The 23,098-nt window shown below is 41.9% G+C and overlaps 1 protein-coding gene and 1 long non-coding RNA gene across 3 annotated transcripts; one reads left to right on the top strand and one right to left on the bottom strand.

The window, feature by feature from the left end:
• Positions 1 to 13,750: 13,750 nt before the first annotated feature.
• Positions 13,751 to 14,978, bottom strand: LOC142964807 (uncharacterized). The gene is made up of 3 exons (XR_012957573.1): positions 14,653 to 14,978; positions 14,249 to 14,337; positions 13,751 to 13,928 (listed from the first exon to the last, which is right to left on the bottom strand). It is a non-coding gene; the product is annotated as an uncharacterized LOC142964807 (long non-coding RNA).
• Positions 14,979 to 16,946: 1,968 nt separating this feature from the next.
• On the top strand, positions 16,947 to 20,568 carry LOC142964813 (uncharacterized). Of its 2 annotated transcripts, none has more exons than XM_076105340.1 (2): positions 16,947 to 19,849; positions 20,467 to 20,568. In XM_076105340.1, exon 1 carries the CDS (start codon positions 17,306 to 17,308, stop codon positions 19,406 to 19,408), a length of 2,103 nt encoding a protein of 700 aa, XP_075961455.1. In that variant the 5' UTR covers positions 16,947 to 17,305; the 3' UTR covers positions 19,409 to 19,849; positions 20,467 to 20,568. The 2 variants fall into 2 exon arrangements, with proteins under 2 accessions (XP_075961455.1, XP_075961454.1); XM_076105339.1 differs by lacking the exon at positions 20,467 to 20,568 and adding an exon at positions 20,071 to 20,429.
• Positions 20,569 to 23,098: the final 2,530 nt, after the last annotated feature.

The raw sequence follows: 23,098 nt of genomic DNA, 5'->3' as shown, positions 1-23,098 counted from the left end.
GGGTGGAGGTTTGGTTCATCCTCCCGTGGAATTGGATTATTTCTGGATGAGGAGTACACCCCCCCCCCCTTCCTTCCTTCCTCCCTCCTCCTCCTCCTCGTCCTCCCTGCGGAGACGGACACATGCAGTTCATCATGCAGAAACACCCCCGCTCTGCTGGTGTCGGTGTGCAGGAGGGGAGATACCGGTGCTCCTCTGCTCTCTTTCAACAACAGCAGCTTTTAAAAGTCCCAGATAGTGAAAAATACATTTTTCTGTGTTGTTACTTTGTGTTCCAGCATTTATACAGACCCCTCCCCCCCCCCACACACACACACACACTTCCAGACAGCTTTCTTTCCATTACGACTAAAGACACAATCACTCAGGAAGTACAGGCTGAAACACAATGACGTTTTAAAAGTAAAGTATTGGACACATTTACATTGTGACCTCATGATGGCGACGGATGAATAGTCAGGAAATCACAAAAAATATCACTTGCTCGATGTCATCATCATCATCCTCATCATCCTCATCCTCCTCATCATCCTCATCATGATCCTCATCATCCTCATCCTCATCCTCCTCCTCATCATCATCCTCCTCATCATCCTCATCATCATCATCCTCATCATCCTCATCATCCTCATCATCATCCTCCTCCTCATCATCATCCTCCTCATCATCATCCTCATCATCCTCATCATCATCATCCTCATCATCCTCATCCTCATCATGATCCTCATCATCCTCATCATCATCCTCCTCCTCCTCCTCATCATCCTCCTCATCCTCATCATCCTCCTACTCTTCCTCCTCATCCTCATCATCCTCCTCCTCATCCTCCTCCTCATCATCATCATCATCCTCATCCTCCTCCTCATCATCATCCTCATCATCATCCTCATCATCCTCATCATCCTCCTACTCTTCCTCCTCATCCTCATCATCCTCCTCATCATCCTCATCCTCATCATCCTCCTCCTCATCATCCTCCTCCTCATCATCCTCCTCCTCATCATCCTCCTCCTCATCATCCTCCTCTAGCTAACATGAATGTCTGGACATCAGATAGCTGTTGACACGTTTCTCTCATGAAACTACACAGTAGTTTGTGAATGACATGAGATCTATTAGTTCCGTGTACAGCGGCAGGAATTGTCCGTTTTTAAACCACATCATTAGGTTTTAGGAAAAAAACATCATGGCTGGCCTTAAAACATAACGTAATTAAAATTAAGAAAACTCTTAAGAAACAAAACCACTTCCATGAAACCACAAAGCAGTCTTCTGGTTAAAGTCCTGTTTGTTGGACCCGTCCTCCTCCCTTCCTCTCCTCCTCTCCTCCATTCCTCCCCCCTTCCTCCCCTCCTCCCCTCCATTCCTCCCCTCCTCCCTTCCTCTCCTCCATTCCTCCCCTCCTCCCTTCCTCTCCTCCATTCCTCCCCTCCTCCCTTCCTCTCCTCCATTCCTCCCCTCCTCCCTTCCTCCCCTCCTCCAATCATATTTTGGGATATAATAAAGTACGTCACTTGCTCAGACTGCTTGCATTTAATGTGTGTATCCACCATGAATAAAACTCCTAGTTGACATTCCATCGGCATTATTTTTGTGCTGAGCGACACAAAAACCAGCAGATCATTTGTGTCGCTGTACACGAAACCAATAGAAATACTGAATATCGGAATTCTTGTTATTAGCTAAATGAGCCACTTTGTTTGTGACACTGAAGTTACACATATTTCTGTCATGGCAGGTACATCTTTATCACGATAAATTGGCATAAAAACTGGTGGAACATTCCTCCTGTTGTGTACTCGGAGCATGTCGGGGTACAATGACTCAGACAAATGTAGAATGTCACTGTTCCGCTTTAATCCTCGCATGAAAATGATGGTAACAAATGTCAGCATCAGCTAACCTTCACGCTGAGGACAGGCTGCCATCTGATCAGTTACATGCGCCGGCCCGCTGACCTTTCACATCATTTGTTTAAAGGAGAAAGACCTTTTCTTAGCCCTCAGTGCTTCACTTCAGCCGGCTGTCGTTAACAAGAACGTCCTCTTCATCCTCTTCATCTTCCTCTTTGCTGCAACAGGTGGAGTTTGATTTGACTGAAGGCTGCTGGTTCTAGATCATCGGTTCAATCAGAGTCAAACGTGATATATCAATATATTATGAAGAAACAAAGGTTGAGTATCCTGTAAACTATTTCATTTGGCTGCTAAACATTTACTCAACTTCTCTGAAGCATAAAAATAATTGATCTTCTTTATAAAACTCAGAAATGTAAACAGAGTTTTTATCAGTGAACTATTTGTGACGATCGGTAGTGACCGGCTTCACTACTAATACTAATACTAATACTCAGTACTAATACTAATACTAACACTAATACTCACTACTAATACTAATACTAATACTCACTACTAATACTAATACTAATACTCACTACTAATACTAATACTAATATTAATACTAATAATAATACTAATACTCAGTACTAATAATACTACTACTACTACTAATACTCAGTACTAATACTAATACTAATAATCAGTACTAATACTAATAATAATACTCAGTACTAATACTAATAATAATACTCACTACTAATACTAATACTCACTAATAATACTAATACTAATACTCACTACTAATACTAATATTAATACTAATAATAATACTAATACTCAGTACTAATACTACTACTACTACTAATACTCAGTACTAATACTAATACTCAGTAATAATACTAATAATAATACTAATAATCACTACTAATACTAATACTCACTACTAATACTAATAGTCACTACTAATACTAATACTCACTACTAATACTCACTACTAATACTAATACTCACTAATAATACTAATACTCACTACTAATACTAATAGTCACTACTAATACTAATACTAATACTCAGTACTAATACTAATACTAATACTCACTACTAATACTAATACTAATACTAATACTCAGTACTAATACTAATACTCAGTACTAATACTAATACTAATACTCACTACTAATACTAATACTCACTACTAATACTAATACTCACTACTAATACTAATACTCAGTAATAATAATAATACTAATACTAATACTCACTACTAATACTAATATTCACTCCTAATACTAATACTCACTACACAGTAAATTTGTCAGAGTAAATTTTACTCAAATTGAAAAAAATTTTACTCAATAAAATATAACATTTGGTCCCAGTCTATACAGAGTAAAATCTACTCTTGCCTCAGAGTTAATAATTCAGAGTATTTTTTACTCTATTCAGTGTTTGTATTTAACTCTACGTGATGATAATTTACTCTATGTAGCATAAAATGAAAACAACTCTACTGCCATTTTACTCAATTTAGAGTTATATTCCACTCAATTTAGAGTTATATTCCACTCAATTTAGAGTTATATTCCACTCGATATAGAACTAAATTCCACTCGATATAGAACTAAATTCCACTCGATATAGAACTAAATTCCACTCGATATAGAACTAAATTCCACTCGATATAGAACTAAATTCCACTCGATATAGAACTAAATTCCACTCTATATAGAACTAAATTACACTCCATATAGAACTAAATTACACTCCATATAGAACTAAATTACACTCCATATAGAACTAAATTACACTCCATATAGAACTAAATTACACTCCATATAGAACTAAATTATGATTAAAACCTGTGAGAAGGTTATCATTAAACCCAACAAGTTAAATAAATCAGATATCAGTATTTACCAAAGCACAATTTATTATTTTTATAACAAATGTGCAATGTATCCATACATATTTTACAGAATACATTTTGGACCTCTGTAAAATGAAAAATAACATTTTGGCCTTTTCACTATGACATCATAGGAAACAGTATGGCACAATAAACAAACTTGCGTCATCACACCTGTATGACATTTGTACATCAAATGCTTTGTAACAGAAAATCTCTTTCACATCAACTACATGAGGTCCGTCTTTTGTGCACACAACTTTATATGCATTAAAATGCTCATCAAGACACACTGTTTGCAGGGCAAATGTAACAAACAATAACCTCTCATCTTTCAGAACAACATGGTAGATTTTGTGAAAAACTGGCATCTCACAATGAACCTTCAGACAAACGACTAAACCTGTCCGATACATATTTCCATGGTGTTTGGCCCATCTAATATTTAAAACCTTGGTGTCAATTGGTACCTGAATAGTCTCAGCTATCTCATAGCCCCAGTCTAGCACATTTAAAGCTACCATTTTACCTGGACCAATTATCACTCCGTTGGGATCAAATGTCTGCCACCTGTATGCTATTTGATTTTGGTGTTTCTTAGCCAAAGTTTTAATGATATTTTTGAAGCTTTTTAATTGTTTCTTAAAGAAATTATGCTTTGCTTCATAGCGCATGCACCAACTATGCAAAAGTGGTCCAATTTTAAGAATACACATAGGGTAATGCACCATAAAATGATGTTTTGGTAGCAGCCTTTTGTTTGGAAACAAATGCTTGAACAACCTGTGGTGTTCCGCGATTAAGTGTTTCAAAAAAATAGTAATACCCTTTGATAACTTTGGTGAAAATACAATGTTTACAATTTGAAGCAAAAGCAGTAGCAAATACCAGTGTTGATCATTTGGACAAACCAAGTCTCCAAAGATAAGTGGTAGATTGCGAAGTAAACACCAGGATTGGATTGCATTCAACCCCAAGTCATTTGAGTCCTCCCTTAACTTAACTGTAGGAGGTTTGTTGTTTTGCTCCATATAGCCATAGTTAAAACTCCTAATTCTACTGTCTATTTCTTTTAATGTTGTGTACTTATCTTTCAAGTGCAGCAATAGAAGTTTCATTTCATATTGTGCCACTCCCTCCAAGATATCGTGCATAATATCGACAGAGAAGTTTTCACATGTATTGAAATATTGCAAGTCATTTAGAATGCAAGAACGTTTAACGCCCATCACATAGGGAAGAGTGGGATTTGTCTCCATCATTTGGCAATGTTCCGCATGAAGTGCGCGAGTTCGCAAAACTATCTTGGGTGAATCTTCATTAAACTCAGTCTGAAAGTCTTCTTTCTCAGCAAGACAGAAGCGGCAACAATATCTGGCACTGAATGATTCAACAAAACCAAACAAACTGTGAAGACCAAGGTTGTCACCTGTAACTTGGACAATAGTTCCATACACTGGCTGATCATACAAGGGGACCCGAATTCCATCCTTCAAGTATTTTAATATCCTGCATAAGTGGATCAAGTATTTTAGAAAAGCCATACGTTTTAACATCTTGGGCATGAAATAAAGCGACCAAATGAATATTAAGCAGATTTGAGTTGTACTTGGGAGAAAAATTCCGCAAGGTGAAATAGATTGCACCTAATTTATGTATTCCCCGTTTTGATCCTAAAGGATTTGCAGTTTCAAAATCATCATAAAAAAGCTGAATCGGAATGGCATGCTTCTGTTTTGAAAATAGATCATGACTCTTGAAAAGATCTCCATCACACAAGTCATGAAGATTTTCTCCTGAACTTGAAGTCTGCATCATCTCGTTTATGTTAGGATGTTTATAAATAAATTGTAAAGTTTTCAAAATAGGGATGTAAACAAATTTATCAGTAACAACAACCTGATCATAAGTTCCAGTGGTGCGATTGCGCAGGGTATCAAATCTTGTACCAAGAACATATTCAACTAGGTCTACCCTTCCCCACTTCTCTGTAAAATACTGCCTTCTTTTACTCTCAGAATTTAATACACCATAGGGATTTTCCATTTTTTCGAAACACTGATCAATTTTGCTCTCAATGTCGCTTTTGATAGGCTCCTGTAAAGATAGACACTTCTTCACAGATTCTTTTGCTTGATTATGGATATCGTCAACAATCTCTTCCATCGAAATTACCAAAGAGTTAACAGTTGTTTCACTTACGCCTGCCACTTTAAGTTCGGCTACTGTTGCAGCGCAGCTGTCTACAAGACTCCTTTTGAGAAGGACTGAGTCAGAAGGTGAACTTCTTGCTGGCAAGTCATCAAAATGACTTGCTGCTAAATCTTCAGATGGGCCTTCACCAGGATCAGAACAAGGTTCATGTGCTTTATTGAGATGCTTTCGAAACCCAGAAAAAGTACCATAAACTAGTGAACAACCAGCCTGACCACATTTAAGACGAAGGGTCTTTCCTGAACAAAGTCCGTGGATCAACTTCAAGTGTTTTGTCAGGGAATTGGCATTTGCCTGGGGGCTTTTGCAAATAAAACAAAACATCTTCGTATCAACTCAATGCAGCATCCGAGCCCTCAACTCTGCAACCCTTGGATTCACCTTAGTGGTATCAACATCGATTTCAAAGATCGTGGTTTGCAAGAAGTTGTACACATTTACCAGATCCTGGTTGTACAAAGTACCAAAGACAAAATGAGCTTTGAAAAGCTCATCAAAACAGGCAAGTGTGTTTGGTGACTTACAAGGTATTGCATGCTTGTCAATCACAATGAAGTATTTGTGAATCAGACTCTTCTGGGTCCCCACAGCTAGCAGGTATGGTTGAAGGCTTTCCACGATGCCGTCCAGATGCCCCTGGATGCTCGTCCCAGTCTGTGACAGAAAAGATAATTAATTAGTCAGCTATAAAATTAGTCAGTTTAAGGAAATGTCTTTCAAATACAGATATACATGATCTTACCATTATTTGACCATAATCTTAAAAAGGGGATTGAAAGGTTTAGAAAAGGGGACAGAACAGTGAAGATTTTCCAGTTTAATTGAACTCTAACCTCACCTTAATGAATTTCACAAGACGGTCACTGGCTTGTCTGGCTGAGAGTTTTCCTGGTCTCTTGCGGCCATGTGGTGATGGTGGTAGAAGGTGGACAAGAACCAAAATGGATGACATGTCACTGTCCCATCCTGGAAGTAAAAATTCATAAACAAGCATTTACTACAAGCTAACAGTCAATCCATTTTTCATTCAAAAACAATTCTCTCTTCCATAACTATGATCCTTTACTTTTAGCATACCATTTTCCACGTCTGTTGTGCATTCAGCATTTTGAACCAGGTCTTGAAGATCGGCTGTCTGTGTGAGGCCACGGCTTTGTTCGAGGACTTTCTGTTTGTAGATAGTAGGCCACCTCTCCAGGAACTTTGTAGCAGCAGCATCACCAAACATCAGACCAAAGTCTTGGTCAATCTGCAGACAAGATAGAATTGGTCAGAACAGTAAACATTATGGTGTAGCACCATGGTCATGACAGATCTTACAGCCCTACCCAGGCTATTGTAGAACAGAAATAATATTGTCATGACAGTGGCAGTAGAATGTTCACATACCAGTCCTGCCATGTCCAGGAATCTTAGAAACGCTGAGAATAGTTCAGAGGACTTCACTGGGTCATGAACCATGTCTTGGCGATAGGTAAAGGTCTGCTTCATCTTCTCCTTCACAGTTGCTTCATCAGCTGTATGCTTCATAAGCGCAATGGCCTCGCAGCACAGGCTTTCTGTGGTTAGCCCGTTTTCCACTCTGAATGCCTCTCTTTCTGCTTTTGGACCACCTGTAATAGTGGTGGAACTTTTATCAATTACTGGGTTAGTATATGATATTGTGTCCTAAGATATAAGAAACAAGGCTTGGAAAACTCTGCAAGGATGGCCATGCAGGCACTTACGTCTCCAGAAGAAAAATAGGACATATATATTACATGATTATTCCCTCATCATGTAATATGAATTAGACTTCACACATACCTGTTAGTGTTTGTGACTCACTGCAGGTCTTCTTTTTTCCCTCTGATGCTACCTTCTGAACAAATTTCAGTCTCCATGCCAGATACCCACTCCCATCTTCTGCATTGTAATAATGCTCCTAAAGTAAAAAGGGTTATTCAGTTTGATTGAACAAGTTGAAATAGTTTCATCTTTCCCCTAAAACTATCATATTTCCTAGTATTGTGATGAGGCCTTTATTTTTAATGAGTTATTTTGAAAAACAGATGTTATTGTATTACACGGTTAGTGTTGTGTCTTGTTAATGGTCTAACCCTTGCGGTGCGAAAGTAAACTGGGCTTTAACACCGCCAGAGTTGAACTTACGGGGGAAGGCAGAGATGGTGGCCATTAGGGCTGTCACCTTTTCCAAAAATTGCACTCGAACAAATATTATATGACACGCAATACGTTAGAGCGCCCTCTGTTGGGTGACAAAGTAAACTACGTTAAACAGTCAGCTGTGGATATAGACTGTACATTTTTAATTCAAATGGGTCATTAGAGTTTGAATGTTAATTACATTCGAACGAATGTTCAAAAAGTGACAGCCCTTGTTGCCATGCAGTAATGTTTACAGATCTTTATTTGAAATAAAAACACTACCCATCTGTAAAACAGCAGTTGAAATATTTACATTCCAAGCAAGTGAAAAGTAAATAGGTTAGACGTTTTAATGTACTTACATAGCCAAACTTGCTCCTAGAATCGGCCAGGTATGGGTACAAGGTAGTGATGCCCCTTGCGTAGTCCTCTTTAACGCGCCTTGAAGGACTTGTCCTACACACAAACACACAGACTTTACTATATGTGCTCCAATCAAAAGTATTGATGTGTAAATTCCACCTGCTAAAAGAGGGGTGTTGTACTGTGTCAATTCAAGACAAAAATGTGTATTAGGAGTGCAGGTATGTAATAATAACATGACAACATACCCATGTTCACTTGTCATATGTGCGACCAATATCTTGACCATATCACGTCTTCTGGCATCTGTTAGGCTTTTTGTTCGGGCATAGTCATTCATGATCCTTTCTCCTCCAGGTTTGTTCTTCAGGATGTCTTCAATCATCTAAGTGGGAAGAACAAAAACTAACACAATGAAACGTGTAAAACAATAATGACACATCAAGTATTATAAAACAGAATGGCCATCATTTTACAACTTCAGTTATTCAGCCATTTACCATTCAACCTTGGCATTTTTTTAAACCTTCAGAAAGGATGCAAGGGAAACTGCAGAGCTTACCTGAGCTAGATGACTTCCCTCATCTCTTTGTCTTGTAGCAGGACTATGCTGCAATATAGTGGTGTCGTCCGAGTCCCTCTCATTGTCTCCACTGAAGCTTGCAAAGGAGCAGCATGAAGGGGAGCTCAAAGAATCTAGAAAACATTAACATTTAACTAACGTGATTAACATTGTGACTATAACACAATATAAGTGCACACATCCATTATTACTAGAGGAATGCAAATATTTCACATTGTATCATGCCCACAACAGTTCCAGAAATGGTGGAAAGGGTGAGCAGAGATGATTTCAAAATATCTAAATAAGTTTAAAAAAAAAAAAACAACTCAGATATATTCAATTGTCTTGCATATTCAAAACATGTTAGATTGACCAAGCCGTACAGATAAATATGAAGTTACAAGCTAATAAGTAACTAACCCTCAAGATTTGGGTCTTGGGGTAGACAAATCTCCAGCACACCAATGTCTTGTTTCTTTAGTAGAAACTCAAACACCTCCTCATCAACTTCGGTCTTTGATTCATCATAGACTTTTAAGTCCAAGGTTGGAAGGTCAAATTTCTTGGCAACTGTGAAGACAAAATACCAAGGGACAAGCTTAGTGATGAATCGGTTGTGTATTTGCAGAAAAACATAACAGACAGAAATCAGAAGGCCATCTTTACTTGAACATTGTAATCCCAAAACTGACTTAGTATTCCATGCAGACCTTTGCTATTCCAGGGAAAAGACTTTCAGTTATGCAAAACATAGACTGACATCCCAAGTATATTGTTCCACAGGTTAGTGTGTGCAATATTTTTCACTCACCACAATCCACAAATGATTTGAAGGTTAGTTGCCCCTCATAACAAATGTACTTCTGACGATCTCTGTACTTCACTCTTACAGCCTGCATCCTTCATGACAAAAAAATTTGAATTAGTTTCATTATCAGAAACAGCCAACAATTCAGTATTTTTAACAGTTACAACTCCAATTAAATGTACAGAACCAGTGTAACTGCCAACATTAGTAATACCATAGTAAGCTAACATTAGAAAGACATGATGCATGGACTAATGTCTCCACAGGGGTAAACTATTTCATTATAAAAACGAGGGACATTTTAAGCATGTCTTTATTACACTGTACTAAAGAGACCTGTTCATTCGCTTGAATCGCGCCATCGCCAATTCGCGTCCCTCCAGCATCACAGTAACAGAAATGTAACGAGTTGTCTCATCTTGAACAATGTCTCCTTCACCTGGTTGTCTCCGACTTGGCCGTCTCTAGCATGCCACAGTGCAACAGACCAATCAGCTTATGCTGCCGAATTCTACCCGCACTTCGCGGGTGGCCCAATGTCAAGCCCAGCTAGTTTTAGCAGTCAACAGAGTGAAGTGCATTTTTTTCAAAGTACAACACACATGTTGCATCGACCAGGGTGCTGACGAACTGCAGCGAAACACAGTCCATCTACAGAGCTCGTTTCAGAGTAAAATACACGTGTTGGCGCCAACAAACGCAGCTAGAAACAGTCCAACAGTCATTAACAGCTCATTTCAGAGTAAAATACACTTGTTAGCGCCAACAAACGCAGCTAGAAACAGTCCGCTTAAAACAGTCGTTAACAGCCCTTTTCAGAGTAAAATTCACATGTTAGCGCCAACAAACTGCAAATTGTAACGGTCTGTCTACATAGCCATTTTCACAGTAAAATGTACCTGTTGCACCAACTAACTGCAGCAAAAGACGGTCCCTCTATCAGTACTCTACACAGAATAAAACACACGTGCACCTGCTCAGTGAAGTCCGCTGGCTACTGATGATAGCTAATACTACTTTATTGAGACTTTAATCCAGGTGCGTCGACGTTAATATGTCCATAAACCACCAAATATTTTGCGAATTGATGTTAATATGTTAGAAGCTAACGTTTGACTGTGACTATGTGAAAAAGTTAGAAGCTAACGTTAGCATCTGGTAACGCGAACAATCAGAAGCTACGGCTCATATCTGACAATGCAAATAGTGAAGTAACGTTAGGTTAGCTTCAGCTAACCTAACGTTGTATGTTGCTACAAAATGTACCTTACACACATGAAGTTAACCAAAAAGAATGACCTTACCTGACATGCTATTTCAAATGCCGTCTTCTGTTTCTCACTTCAGCTCTTCCGTACCATAAAACGTCAGCTCATTCCAGCGTAGCAAGAGGTGTCATGGCGGCAGAAACGAAACTTAAGGAACCGTTGTGGGCGTGGTCACGCTGTTTTACTCCAATAGATTTTATTCTGAATATTTACTCACACTCTACTGGCTACTGGAAGTAATTACACTCCAAAATGATTAAATATGACTCCTTCAGTGGAAAATAATAGTAACTCCGGAAAAATTACTCTCCCGTTTTTCCTGTGTACTAATACTAATACTCACTACTAATACTCACTACTAATACTAATACTAATACTCAGTACTAATACTAATACTCACTACTAATACTCACTACTAATACTAATACTAATACTTACTACTAATACTAATACTAATACTCAGTACTAATACTAATACTAATACTAATACTAATACTAATACTCGTTGTTGTTGCCGTTTGGTGAGAGTGGGCTGGTTGTTACCGAGTCCTCTGCCTTCAGCAGCAGATGAAGCTCTCTGCAACACGCAGCAGAACCTCAGCGGGTGTCGGGCGCCATGATGAAATTGGTTGAAAGACAACACGTTCACCCTTGTTTGTCCGTCTGTCACGCAGAATATCTCACGGACACTGATCGGATTACAAACTTCTGGTGCAGTTATCTTGTTCTGTCTCGTCTCCTCCTCGTCTCTACCAACAAGTGGAACTGGAAACAGGTTGAAAGAGTTTCCCTCGATGAACAGGTTTGTAGTCTTAGGAGATTAGTTCGTAGGGCTCTGTGTTGGACAGATTGACATGTTGAGATGAAAGAATCTGATCCAGGAAGATACACATTTCTTGCAGCGTCCCAGAGATCCGATTTTGACAAACTCTGGGAGTTGATGCTTCTCATTTCCAGCTTCTAAAATGACTCTGATTGTCCCAGTGGGGGACACCAGCTACAAGCTCAAAACAAGAAGTCGTATTTGTCAGTGATTGGCCCAGACGAGGGGGGGGGGGGCATGTTTACTGCTGCCTGGCTCTCACTGTTACTCTTTTCATCAAGCGTCACTTCTGCAGCGCATCCAGCTTTGCCCAAATATCTCCAAAATGTACATTATGCATGTGTAACATAGTTGAAGAGGTTCAGGTTAAATCCCGCTAAATGGGAAAAGTACGCCACCTGCTGTTGTAAATGTGTACCTGCACTGAATGGTAGACGCAAAGGACTATGGGTAATCCTGAACGCAACGGAGGATTTACTGAAAGGTAACGGGTCCGTGAATGTCCGTGGACAATATAATGATAACTAACTTTAAAAGTACATAACGGTTGAGCTGGCTTTATTTTGTTGAATATTATGTGTCTTAGATAATATTCGCCATGTTTTTATTAAGTTAACTATACGTTTTTTATGTGTTTTATTGCTAGTAAAAATGTCTCCAATACAGCTAGCGTTAGCTAACACTAACTTGATGCCGTCTTTCTAGACAGAGCATGCGCAGTTGTCCGCAAGATGACCCATTCTTCTATGTTGTCCTTTGTCATAAATGCAGGTATGTTACAGTATGTTCTATAGAGTGTGATACTATTTTAAACATGCTAATGGAGTGTTTTCTACAGTCTACATGTTTACTCAGTTATAGAATTGTTATTATAAAATGAAAAAGGTAACAGTTCAGTGTGAGAAATCTGTATAAATATATTTTTGGTTATATATACTTTTGTAATTCTCCTCATACATTTAAGAGACAATTTATGTTATATTTCGGCTATTTTATTTACATGAAATTAAACCCACTATACGATCACTGTATCAATGTCACCACTGTGTTAGTGTATTTCAAAATGGGTAATCCTGAACGCAACGGAGGATTTACTGAAAGACAGAGCATGCGCAGTTGTCCGCAAGATGACCCATTCTTCTATGTTGTCCTTTGTCATAAATGCAGATGCAGATGTGGAATAAACCTGCTGTTACCACAAGCCTGACCAAGAGATTCATTTAGCCAGGAGACATCTAACAGAGGTTACATTGGTGCCGTGACCCGTCCATGACTACGCCGGACCGGGCAGATGTCTTCTCACCACTGCATCATTTTGGGGCTGCAATTCCTTTTTCGCTGTATCTGACTGTCAGGTTTATTTAGCTAACCCAGCCATATTCCCTTGAGACTGTATGAGATTGAGTGAGTATTTTGCTGTTAAGTATGAGTCTCAATGAATTTGGTACCTCCGATATGACTCCTATCAGTTTTGGCAGGGGTAGGGGGCTGCGTACCACACCTGTTCCATTTTCACTAGGTGACCGTCAGGTGGGGGATAGAACAGCTTATGGTGAGGATTTGGTGCACGGTCCTTTCAGACATAGGGAAGTAGTGACACCTCAGAGTCAGCCAATACATCCACCACAGTGCACTAGTACATCAGTTCCAGACCCTCCCCTTGATGATGTGAGACTAGTTGACCAAATGAGCACTATTGTGCAGCAGATAGGGCAACAGCTAGCTGATAGCATTATGTCACGCTTCAACACATCAAGCCCTGCAGCTTCTGTGCCTACAAGTCATGAAGAAACATTCCAAAAGAAAGACTCCAGCCACACACTGGATCTCTCCCAAGTCCAGCTGGTAACTCAGAGAGGAGTCAAGGACCCACCTGTATTCCGAGGGGAGAGTTCGGATACGCTGGCTGTTGACGAATGGGAAGAATCAATGAAGAATTACATCAGAAAGAGTGGCGTTCAGCTCGAGAATCAGGCTGAGGAAATTCTCATCCACCTGAGAGGCAGAGCAAAGGACGTTGTGAGATTTGGAATAAGAAACGGTGAAGTTAATGTCCGGCATAACCCACAGGCCATCTATGGACTCCTCCGCAGACATTTCAGTACGAGCTATTGCTCATCTGTGCCTCTGGCTGACTTTTATTCCACCACCGCAAAAGAACATGAGGATCCATATGAGTATTGGCTTAGACTGAACCGAGCAGCTGATGTTGCTGCAAGTGGTCTTGAAGAGCAGGGTAAAATGTTTGACAACCCCAGTGTTGAAGTCACACGGATGTTCATCAGACACTGCCCCAGTAAAGATCTAGCTCTTACCTTTAGGTCCAAGACAATGGATAAATGGTCAGCTCGTGAAGTTCAGGAAGTGTTAGATGAATACCATCTAGAGAAGGGACTCAGGTCTTCTACAGTGGGGGGTAGCAGAATCAACATGAATAAAGTTGAGGTTAGCGCTAATGCTACTTCAGTTTCAGACATCCCCGAACAGAAAAAGGCTGTGAGTCAAGAGACCTCTACTCTGGAGAGGTTAATTGGAATGCTAGAGAAAGTGTTGCTCCAGGGCCCGGGTTATGCTCAAGCCAACAAAAAGCCACATTCCAACAACAGGCTTCCAAGAGTTGAGGGATTAAATGAGACGCCATGTTCCATTTGTAAAGACGGCTCTCACTCTGCCCTCACACACTGTCGAGAGAACAGGCTCTGTTTCCTGTGCCACTTACCTGGCCACCCAAGACGCAACTGCCCAGAGGGAAGACGTCCTTCTGACTATGGTCAGCAGGGAAACTGAATGATCTGCGTGCAGGGGAGGACAGCGCAGATCAAGTGAGTGAACCTCCCACCTTGGATTTGACAGACATTGATGATTATGAAACGTTGTATCACACCTACAGCAGCATAGTGCCATCACAAAAAACACTGATTGTGCAAGGCTTGCAGAGACTCTCAAAGACTGACAGCCTATTCTACACAGATGTGATTACTGATGGAGAGCATGTTCTCAGAGCATTAATAGACAGTGGATCTATGGCATGCACTATAAGTGAGGCAGCGGCCACAAAACTTTCACAGTCCATTCCTAACATTGAAAAGAAATCAGCTGAGGACTTTGTTATTGTTGGCTGTGGGGGTCACCTGATCACACCTTCTGCCATGTATGACCTCACTGCATCAGTTTATGGCTATAAGGTGGTAATTCCTGTTCTAGTTGTGCCAGGCCAAACTGATGAAATGATTCTCGGCAGCAATGCCATCAAGTGGCTCATACCACGGATGAAAGAAACTGTAAGTGGCCAAAACATCTCGTCTCCAGTGAACGGTGCTCCCAATGATAAGTTGCCCCATTTGGCATCCCTGCTGTCCTACTCGGATGAGTGGGAGGGCGGTGCAATGCCAAACAGGATCGGCACAGCTAAACTCAAAAGATGTGTCACTCTACAGCCGATGTCTGAACATTTAGTGTGGGCTAAACTGCCTGCATCTGACATCACTGGAGTGGGGAGTACGGTCATCATCGAACCCACCCAGTCCAAAGCCAGGCCTGCACAAATTATGGTGGGGAGAGTTGTTACTTTCTTATGGGGAGATGGTTGGGTTCCAGTCAAAATAGTAAATCCCACTGACAAGCCTCTCACCATTAAAAGAAATGCAAAGGTTGCAGATGTGTCCCCCTGTCTTTCTGTGCAGGACTTACCTGAACCCGATCGCATCCAATCCAGTGCGCAATACACACAGAGCTCACCACCTGCACCAAGGTCGGAAGAGGAGATATCGCACATCCTAAATGACATGGGCCTGCAGGACGTGGACCTCTCATCTTGTGAAGTTTCCCTCGAATGGAAGAATAAGCTGCTGCAGCTCATTGAGCAGTATGAGTCCACCTTTTCGAGGCACAAAATGGACTGTGGTGAGGCGACAGATTTTGTCCACAGAATCCGCTTAGTGGATGACAAGCCCTTCAGACTTCCATTCAGGCGGGTCCCACCGTGCCATTATGACAAGCTTCGTACAGCTCTGAATGAGATGGAGGAATTGGGAATAATTCGTAAATCTCAGAGCGAGTATTCATCTCCCCTCGTCCTGGTTGTCAAGCCGACAAAGGATCTTCGCATCTGTAATGACTTCAGGTGGTTGAACGCAAGAACAGTGAAGGACGCACATCCGTTGCCTCATCAGACAGACTCCCTTGCTGCACTTGGTGGCAATGTGTTCTTCTCCACAATGGACCTCACATCAGGGTTCTACAATGTCAGGCTGCACGAGGACGACAAGAAATACACAGCGTTTTCCTCCCCATTCGGTCTCCATGAGTATAACAGGATGCCCCAGGGCCTGACAAACAGTCCTGCCACTTTTATGCGAATGATGATGTCCATCTTTGGCGATGAGAACTTCACAAGCCTGTTATGCTACCTGGATGACCTTATGGTCTTTGCTCCATCTGAACAGGTTGCGCTTGAGCGTCTGCAGATGGTTTTCTCACGCCTTGCTGCTAACAACCTGAAGCTCTCGCCTAAGAAGTGCCACTTTCTTCGCCGGTCTGTCAAGTTTCTGGGACACATCATAAGTGGAGATGGTGTTAGGACGGATCCAAGTAAAGTACAGGCTATAAATGATGTGCAGGAAGCTGATCTGATGGACTCTGATGGGAAAACACCTTGTGCTAAGAAAATCAGATCTTTCTTGGGAATGGTTCTCTACTACCACCATTTTATTGAGGGATGTTCAGCTAAAGCTAAGCCACTGTTCAACCTTGTGGCTGAGCCTGCCACACCACACAAAAGAGGAAGAGGCCATAAACCAAAATTCAAAAGAGGCCATGTTAAACTGTCCCGGACTGACTGGACTGATGAGTGCAGGGAAGCATTCAGAACTTTGAAACATGAGCTTGTGCACAGTGTCGCGTTGGCCCATCCAGATTTTGATACACCATTCATCCTCGCTGTTGACGCCTCCTTTGATGGCCTCGGAGCTGTGCTCTCACAGTTGCCTCCTGATGGAAAGATTGCCAGACCAGTGGCGTTTGCCAGCAAGACACTGTCACACTCCCAGCTGAACTATCCAGCACATCGGCTGGAGTTTCTCGCTCTTAAATGGGCGGTCTGTGACAAATTTAGCCATTGGCTGAAAGGGCGATGTTTCTCAGTCTGGACGGATAATAATCCATTGACATACATCTTAACTAAGCCTAGGTTAGATGCATGTGAACAAAGATGGGTTTCAAGGCTTGCAGCATACAGTTTTGACCTAAACTATGTCCCTGGCACAAAGAATGTGGTTGCCGATGCACTGAGTAGGGAGCCATTTGTCCAGTCATGCATAGGCCACCGTCTTGTGACTGAACCGTATGCCTCATTACTGAACAATGTAAATGGAATGGTGGATAGGACAGTACAAGATGCATTCAGATGTACTACTAACTGCCAGTTGGTTGTTGATCAGTCCGAGGAGGGAGCTGTTGTCACTCCACCTCCTCCGCCGCAGGGGTCCCTCTCTTCACAGGATGTCTCGGCTGTGTTGGATGCACATGACTCTGGAGGTGTCAGTCAAGTGAGAGGCACAGGACCAGCTATTCTCCAGCTTGCCGATGTCAACCAGATTGATTCGCTACCAAAGAGTGAACTGGTTAATCTGCAAGAGCAGGATGATGTCTTAAGCAGAGTTTTCTTTTACGTCCGGCGTCGCAGGAGACCCTCTAGGCGTGAACGTGCTGGTGAGTCTCGTGCAGTGATGAAACTGTTGAGACAATGGCCCAAGCTCTCCATAAAGGATGGCATGTTGTACAAGGTAAAGAAAGACAGACAAATGAACATGACAATTCACCAGGTTGTTATTCCAGACTCCCTGAAGACCCAAGTCCTCCATGGCCTCCACGACTCATCTGGTCATCAGGGGCAGGCACGCACACTTTCTCTCGCCAGGCAGAGGTTCTTTTGGATAGGGATGGAACGTGACATCATCAATCACGTGAAAAACTGCTTTCGCTGTGTGGTTGGAAAGACCCCAGAGCCTAACGGCCGTGCTCCTCTTGAAAGCATTTGCACCTCTGAACCAATGGAACTAGTGTGTATTGACTTCTGGACTGCTGAACAGACTGACAAGAAGAGTGTGGATGTTTTAGTTGTCACGGATCACTTTTCCAAACTGTCGCACGCATTCCCATGCAAAAATCAGTCAGCGAAGCAGGTTGCCCGCCGTCTCTGGAATGACTTTTTCTGCATATATGGTTTCCCTAAACGCATCCATTCGGACCAGGGAGCCAATTTTGAGAGTCATCTCATTAAGGAGCTCCTGGAGATGGCTGGCATTCAAAAATCACATACCACCCCGTACCATCCTATGGGGAATGGAGTTGTCGAGCGATACAACAGGACTCTTGGGAACATGATAAGGGCTCTACCGCCCCAGTCCAAAGCTAGGTGGCCACAAATGCTTCAGATGCTGACGTTTTGCTACAACTGCACTGAACACGAGACAACAGGTTTTGCGCCTTTCTTTCTCATGTTTGGGAGGATTCCGCGTCTGCCTGTTGATGTTGTGTTCCAGCATGCCCTCCCTAATGGTGCTGTTGTTGACCACCATGAGTTTGTCTCTCGCTTGAAACATGACCTGTCTGAAGCTGCACGCATTGCCCGGCTGAACAGTCGGACAGAACAGGCTCGTCAGGCGAAGAACTACAACCGCAAAGCAAAAGGGTCACCCCTCACTGTTGGCGACAGAGTCTTGCTTGCAAATCGCGGCGAGAGAGGCAAGAGGAAAATTGCAGACAAATGGGAGTCCACCGTTTATGAAGTGGCATCTGTGAGGCCTGGAATCAATGTGTACAGCATCAGAGATCCTGCGACATCAAGGGAAAAAGTTGTTCATAGAAACCTCCTACTCCCTGTGAGTTTTCTCCCGATGGAAGGTGACGACGCCTTGGAGTCAAGCTGCTCTTCAGTTGCTGGAAGTGGACAATGTGACCCAGTGGTTCCTGTTGCTGTACAGGACAGTGTGACAAAGACAATTGACTGGCTCCTACAAATGGATGATGCAAGTGATGGAGACACTACAGCCAGCCAACCCGATTGTTCTCTTGTTGTGGCGGTGAGCGCTCCACCCTCAGAGACTGGAGTGACTGTGGTCCCACATACTATGTGTGAGGTTTTGAATACCTCGGATCCTTCAGTTCAAGCTGCACAGTTGCCTTCCCCTGGACCCCCTGCTGGATGTGTGGTGTCCCAGGAAGTACCTTCCCAGCCCTCAGCAGAGGAAGCTCTACATATCCCCTCCCCTAAACAGGCAACTGACACACAGCTAGGTGCACTCACGCAGGACCATGTAGTTTGCGCACAGCCGCCTCCACTTTGCACTAGGACAGGTAGACCTGTAAAACCTCCAGTTCGACTCATTTGTGAAATGAATGAACAGATTGTAGATGACTCAGTGTCATCAGTTGATTCTTTGTTTTCTTTTGTGAGGAACATGTTTTCTGGATAGAGTGCTGACTATTTTGAGTTTTTTTTTTTACACTTAACTGAGGTATCTTACAGTTGCCTATGTCATAGAGCAGTGTTTACAAAATGAGAGGTGTACACGGCATCTTTTTGTGTCTATGTTGGTAGGGGGATTGGCCAATCCCTTGCTGACTTAATTCCAAGTGAAAAGTTTCTAACTGACTGAACTGGTTATGCTCTTATGACTACGCAACTGGAGTTTTGTAAATTGTATCTTTTGTGGTATTTTTTTTTTTTCTCGTTCAATGTGCCCCAATTTAGCAGGATTTAAGGGGGGTGTATGTAACATAGTTGAAGAGGTTCAGGTTAAATCCCGCTAAATGGGAAAAGTACGCCACCTGCTGTTGTAAATGTGTACCTGCACTGAATGGTAGACGCAAAGGACTATGGGTAATCCTGAACGCAACGGAGGATTTACTGAAAGGTAACGGGTCCGTGAATGTCCGTGGACAATATAATGATAACTAACTTTAAAAGTACATAACGGTTGAGCTGGCTTTATTTTGTTGAATATTATGTGTCTTAGATAATATTCGCCATGTTTTTATTAAGTTAACTATACGTTTTTTATGTGTTTTATTGCTAGTAAAAATGTCTCCAATACAGCTAGCGTTAGCTAACACTAACTTGATGCCGTCTTTCTAGACAGAGCATGCGCAGTTGTCCGCAAGATGACCCATTCTTCTATGTTGTCCTTTGTCATAAATGCAGGTATGTTACAGTATGTTCTATAGAGTGTGATACTATTTTAAACATGCTAATGGAGTGTTTTCTACAGTCTACATGTTTACTCAGTTATAGAATTGTTATTATAAAATGAAAAAGGTAACAGTTCAGTGTGAGAAATCTGTATAAATATATTTTTGGTTATATATACTTTTGTAATTCTCCTCATACATTTAAGAGACAATTTATGTTATATTTCGGCTATTTTATTTACATGAAATTAAACCCACTATACGATCACTGTATCAATGTCACCACTGTGTTAGTGTATTTCAAAATGGGTAATCCTGAACGCAACGGAGGATTTACTGAAAGACAGAGCATGCGCAGTTGTCCGCAAGATGACCCATTCTTCTATGTTGTCCTTTGTCATAAATGCAGATGCAGATGTGGAATAAACCTGCTGTTACCACAAGCCTGACCAAGAGATTCATTTAGCCAGGAGACATCTAACAGAGGTTACTAATACTAATACTAATACTCACTACTAATACTCACTACTAATACTAATACTAATACTTACTACTAATACTAATACTCAGTACTAATACTAATACTAATACTAATACTAATACTAATACTCGTTGTTGTTGCCGTTTGGTGAGAGTGGGCTGGTTGTTACCGAGTCCTCTGCCTTCAGCAGCAGATGAAGCTCTCTGCAACACGCAGCAGAACCTCAGCGGGTGTCGGGCGCCATGATGAAATTGGTTGAAAGACAACACGTTCACCCTTGTTTGTCCGTCTGTCACGCAGAATATCTCACGGACACTGATCGGATTACAAACTTCTGGTGCAGTTATCTTGTTCTGTCTCGTCTCCTCCTCGTCTCTACCAACAAGTGGAACTGGAAACAGGTTGAAAGAGTTTCCCTCGATGAACAGGTTTGTAGTCTTAGGAGATTAGTTCGTAGGGCTCTGTGTTGGACAGATTGACATGTTGAGATGAAAGAATCTGATCCAGGAAGATACACATTTCTTGCAGCGTCCCAGAGATCCGATTTTGACAAACTCTGGGAGTTGATGCTTCTCATTTCCAGCTTCTAAAATGACTCTGATTGTCCCAGTGGGGGACACCAGCTACAAGCTCAAAACAAGAAGTCATATTTGTCAGTGATTGGCCCAGACGAGGGGGGGGGGGCATGTTTACTGCTGCCTGGCTCTCACTGTTACTCTTTTCATCAAGCGTCACTTCTGCAGCGCATCCAGCTTTGCCCAAATATCTCCAAAATGTACATTATGCATGTATTGTGGCATTAAATGTTCATGCATGCCCACAAGTTCCATCTACATGACGGCGGCATGTTGGAAGGGGGGGGGGGGGGGGCTTTGTACATGGAGGAAGAAACTTCAAAGCTGCATCTCTGTCTCGTAACGAAAAGAGAAGATCATTTTCTGATTGATCACAGCAGAAAGTAAATCGTTCTGAAGCTGAAGAAAGGAGGAGAGTGACGGACATTTCAATGTTTTTAAAAGGATGGACAAGGGAAGGAAGTGAGGAAGAGGGAATATAAAATAATGAAAATTTGATGGGGAACAAGGTGGTGTTACAGTCAGTCACACCTTGTGGAAGCACATTCACGTCGTGCGTTGTTTGTACTGTTTCAGGACTCATCCCAGATATCCAGCAGGCTAACTCACTGTTAATGTAGCATATTCACGCACGTATGAAGACGTTGTTATTGCACGCTGAATGACACTGTTTGGATCTGACGACTTGGAAATCGCGTTAACTTGGCTTACAAGAACAAAAAAAGCAGGAAGGAGAAGAAGAGAGGAACAACAGGAAGTGGAACTCACACTCTTGGTTGTTCAGATTGAGTGCGTTGAGAAAACAAAGACGCTGTACGTTTGGAATTTGGCCGGCAGCTTTATTGCCGACTTGCTCACCAGCAGGTCACACCAGCTGATTTAACTTCAATAAACTGTAAATATTATCAAGTCAAAGGTCCACTGTACTGTTTGGATCACAACAGATACACGTATTCTGATTGTAAGGTATATTTACAAACTGTATTACTCACTTTACATTACAGTCATTTAGCAGACGCTTTTATCCAAAGCAACTTACAATTCAGATTCTATCACATTTCTACACCGTAGGCACAACTACGGGAGCAATTTTGGGGTTAAGTGTCTTCTTGCTCAAGAACACATCGACATGCGACTAGCAGAGCCAGAGCCAGGGTTTGAACCGCCGACCCCCTGATTGAAAGACGGCCCTGCTATCCCCTTAGCCACAGTCGCCTCCTTCTTTAAGAATATATGTTTGTAACATTTGTAACCATCCAATAAAACCACAAACCTTACCTTTACATTCAGACGCTCTAATGTGGCAGCAACAAAAGGAAATATATCTGCACACATGAGAGGAGCTGTAACACGGACGTTGACCAGCTAGCAGGAAGCTAACTGAAGCTATCGGCATGACAGACCGGTGGGAATCGGCCATTTTTTACTTTTGATGAATCCAGATTCATACAAGTCAGCTCCCAAAGCACCCTGCATGAAACGGGGGAGGACTAAAGTGTGAGGGCATCTCAACCGTACTGGACTAAATTTCCAATTCCATCACTTGGAACGTGATGACGTTTCACAAGAGCAGACAAGATGGTGGATTGAGAAAAGCCTAAAGAGACGGAAGGGGAAACTTTAATAAAAGAGGAGGAAAGGGAAAGAAAGAAAAAGAGTGAGATGATGAATATAAAGGGAGAAGAGAAGGAACTGAAAGAACAGAAGATGAAGATGGAGATGTTTGTGGCGTACATGCAGGGCTTGAACTCCGTGACTCGACATGAAAAATCACCCAGGATTCATTGGGACGTCAACAAAGTGTCCCAGAGCCTCAGCGCTGCGGCTGCTGCGTTAACAGGAGATGGATGGAGATGTACGGAGTCCTGGTGTACACAGTCTCATGCTCTTTGCTCTTCAGGCCGCAATCCATCACGATG

Source organism: Anarhichas minor, unplaced genomic scaffold (genome assembly GCF_050575085.1).
Source record: "Anarhichas minor isolate MPS153535 unplaced genomic scaffold, ASM5057508v1 ptg000031l, whole genome shotgun sequence".
Taxonomy (NCBI): Eukaryota; Metazoa; Chordata; class Actinopteri; order Perciformes; family Anarhichadidae; genus Anarhichas; species Anarhichas minor.
Note: the sequence above shows the minus strand (reverse complement) of the source record. Positions and strands in the feature narration are given on the sequence as shown.

Coding starts and splice junctions, on each gene's coding strand:
- LOC142964813 (XM_076105340.1), top strand. CDS start 17,306: ATGGTGGATAGGACAGTACAAGATGCATTCAGATGTACTACTAACTGC.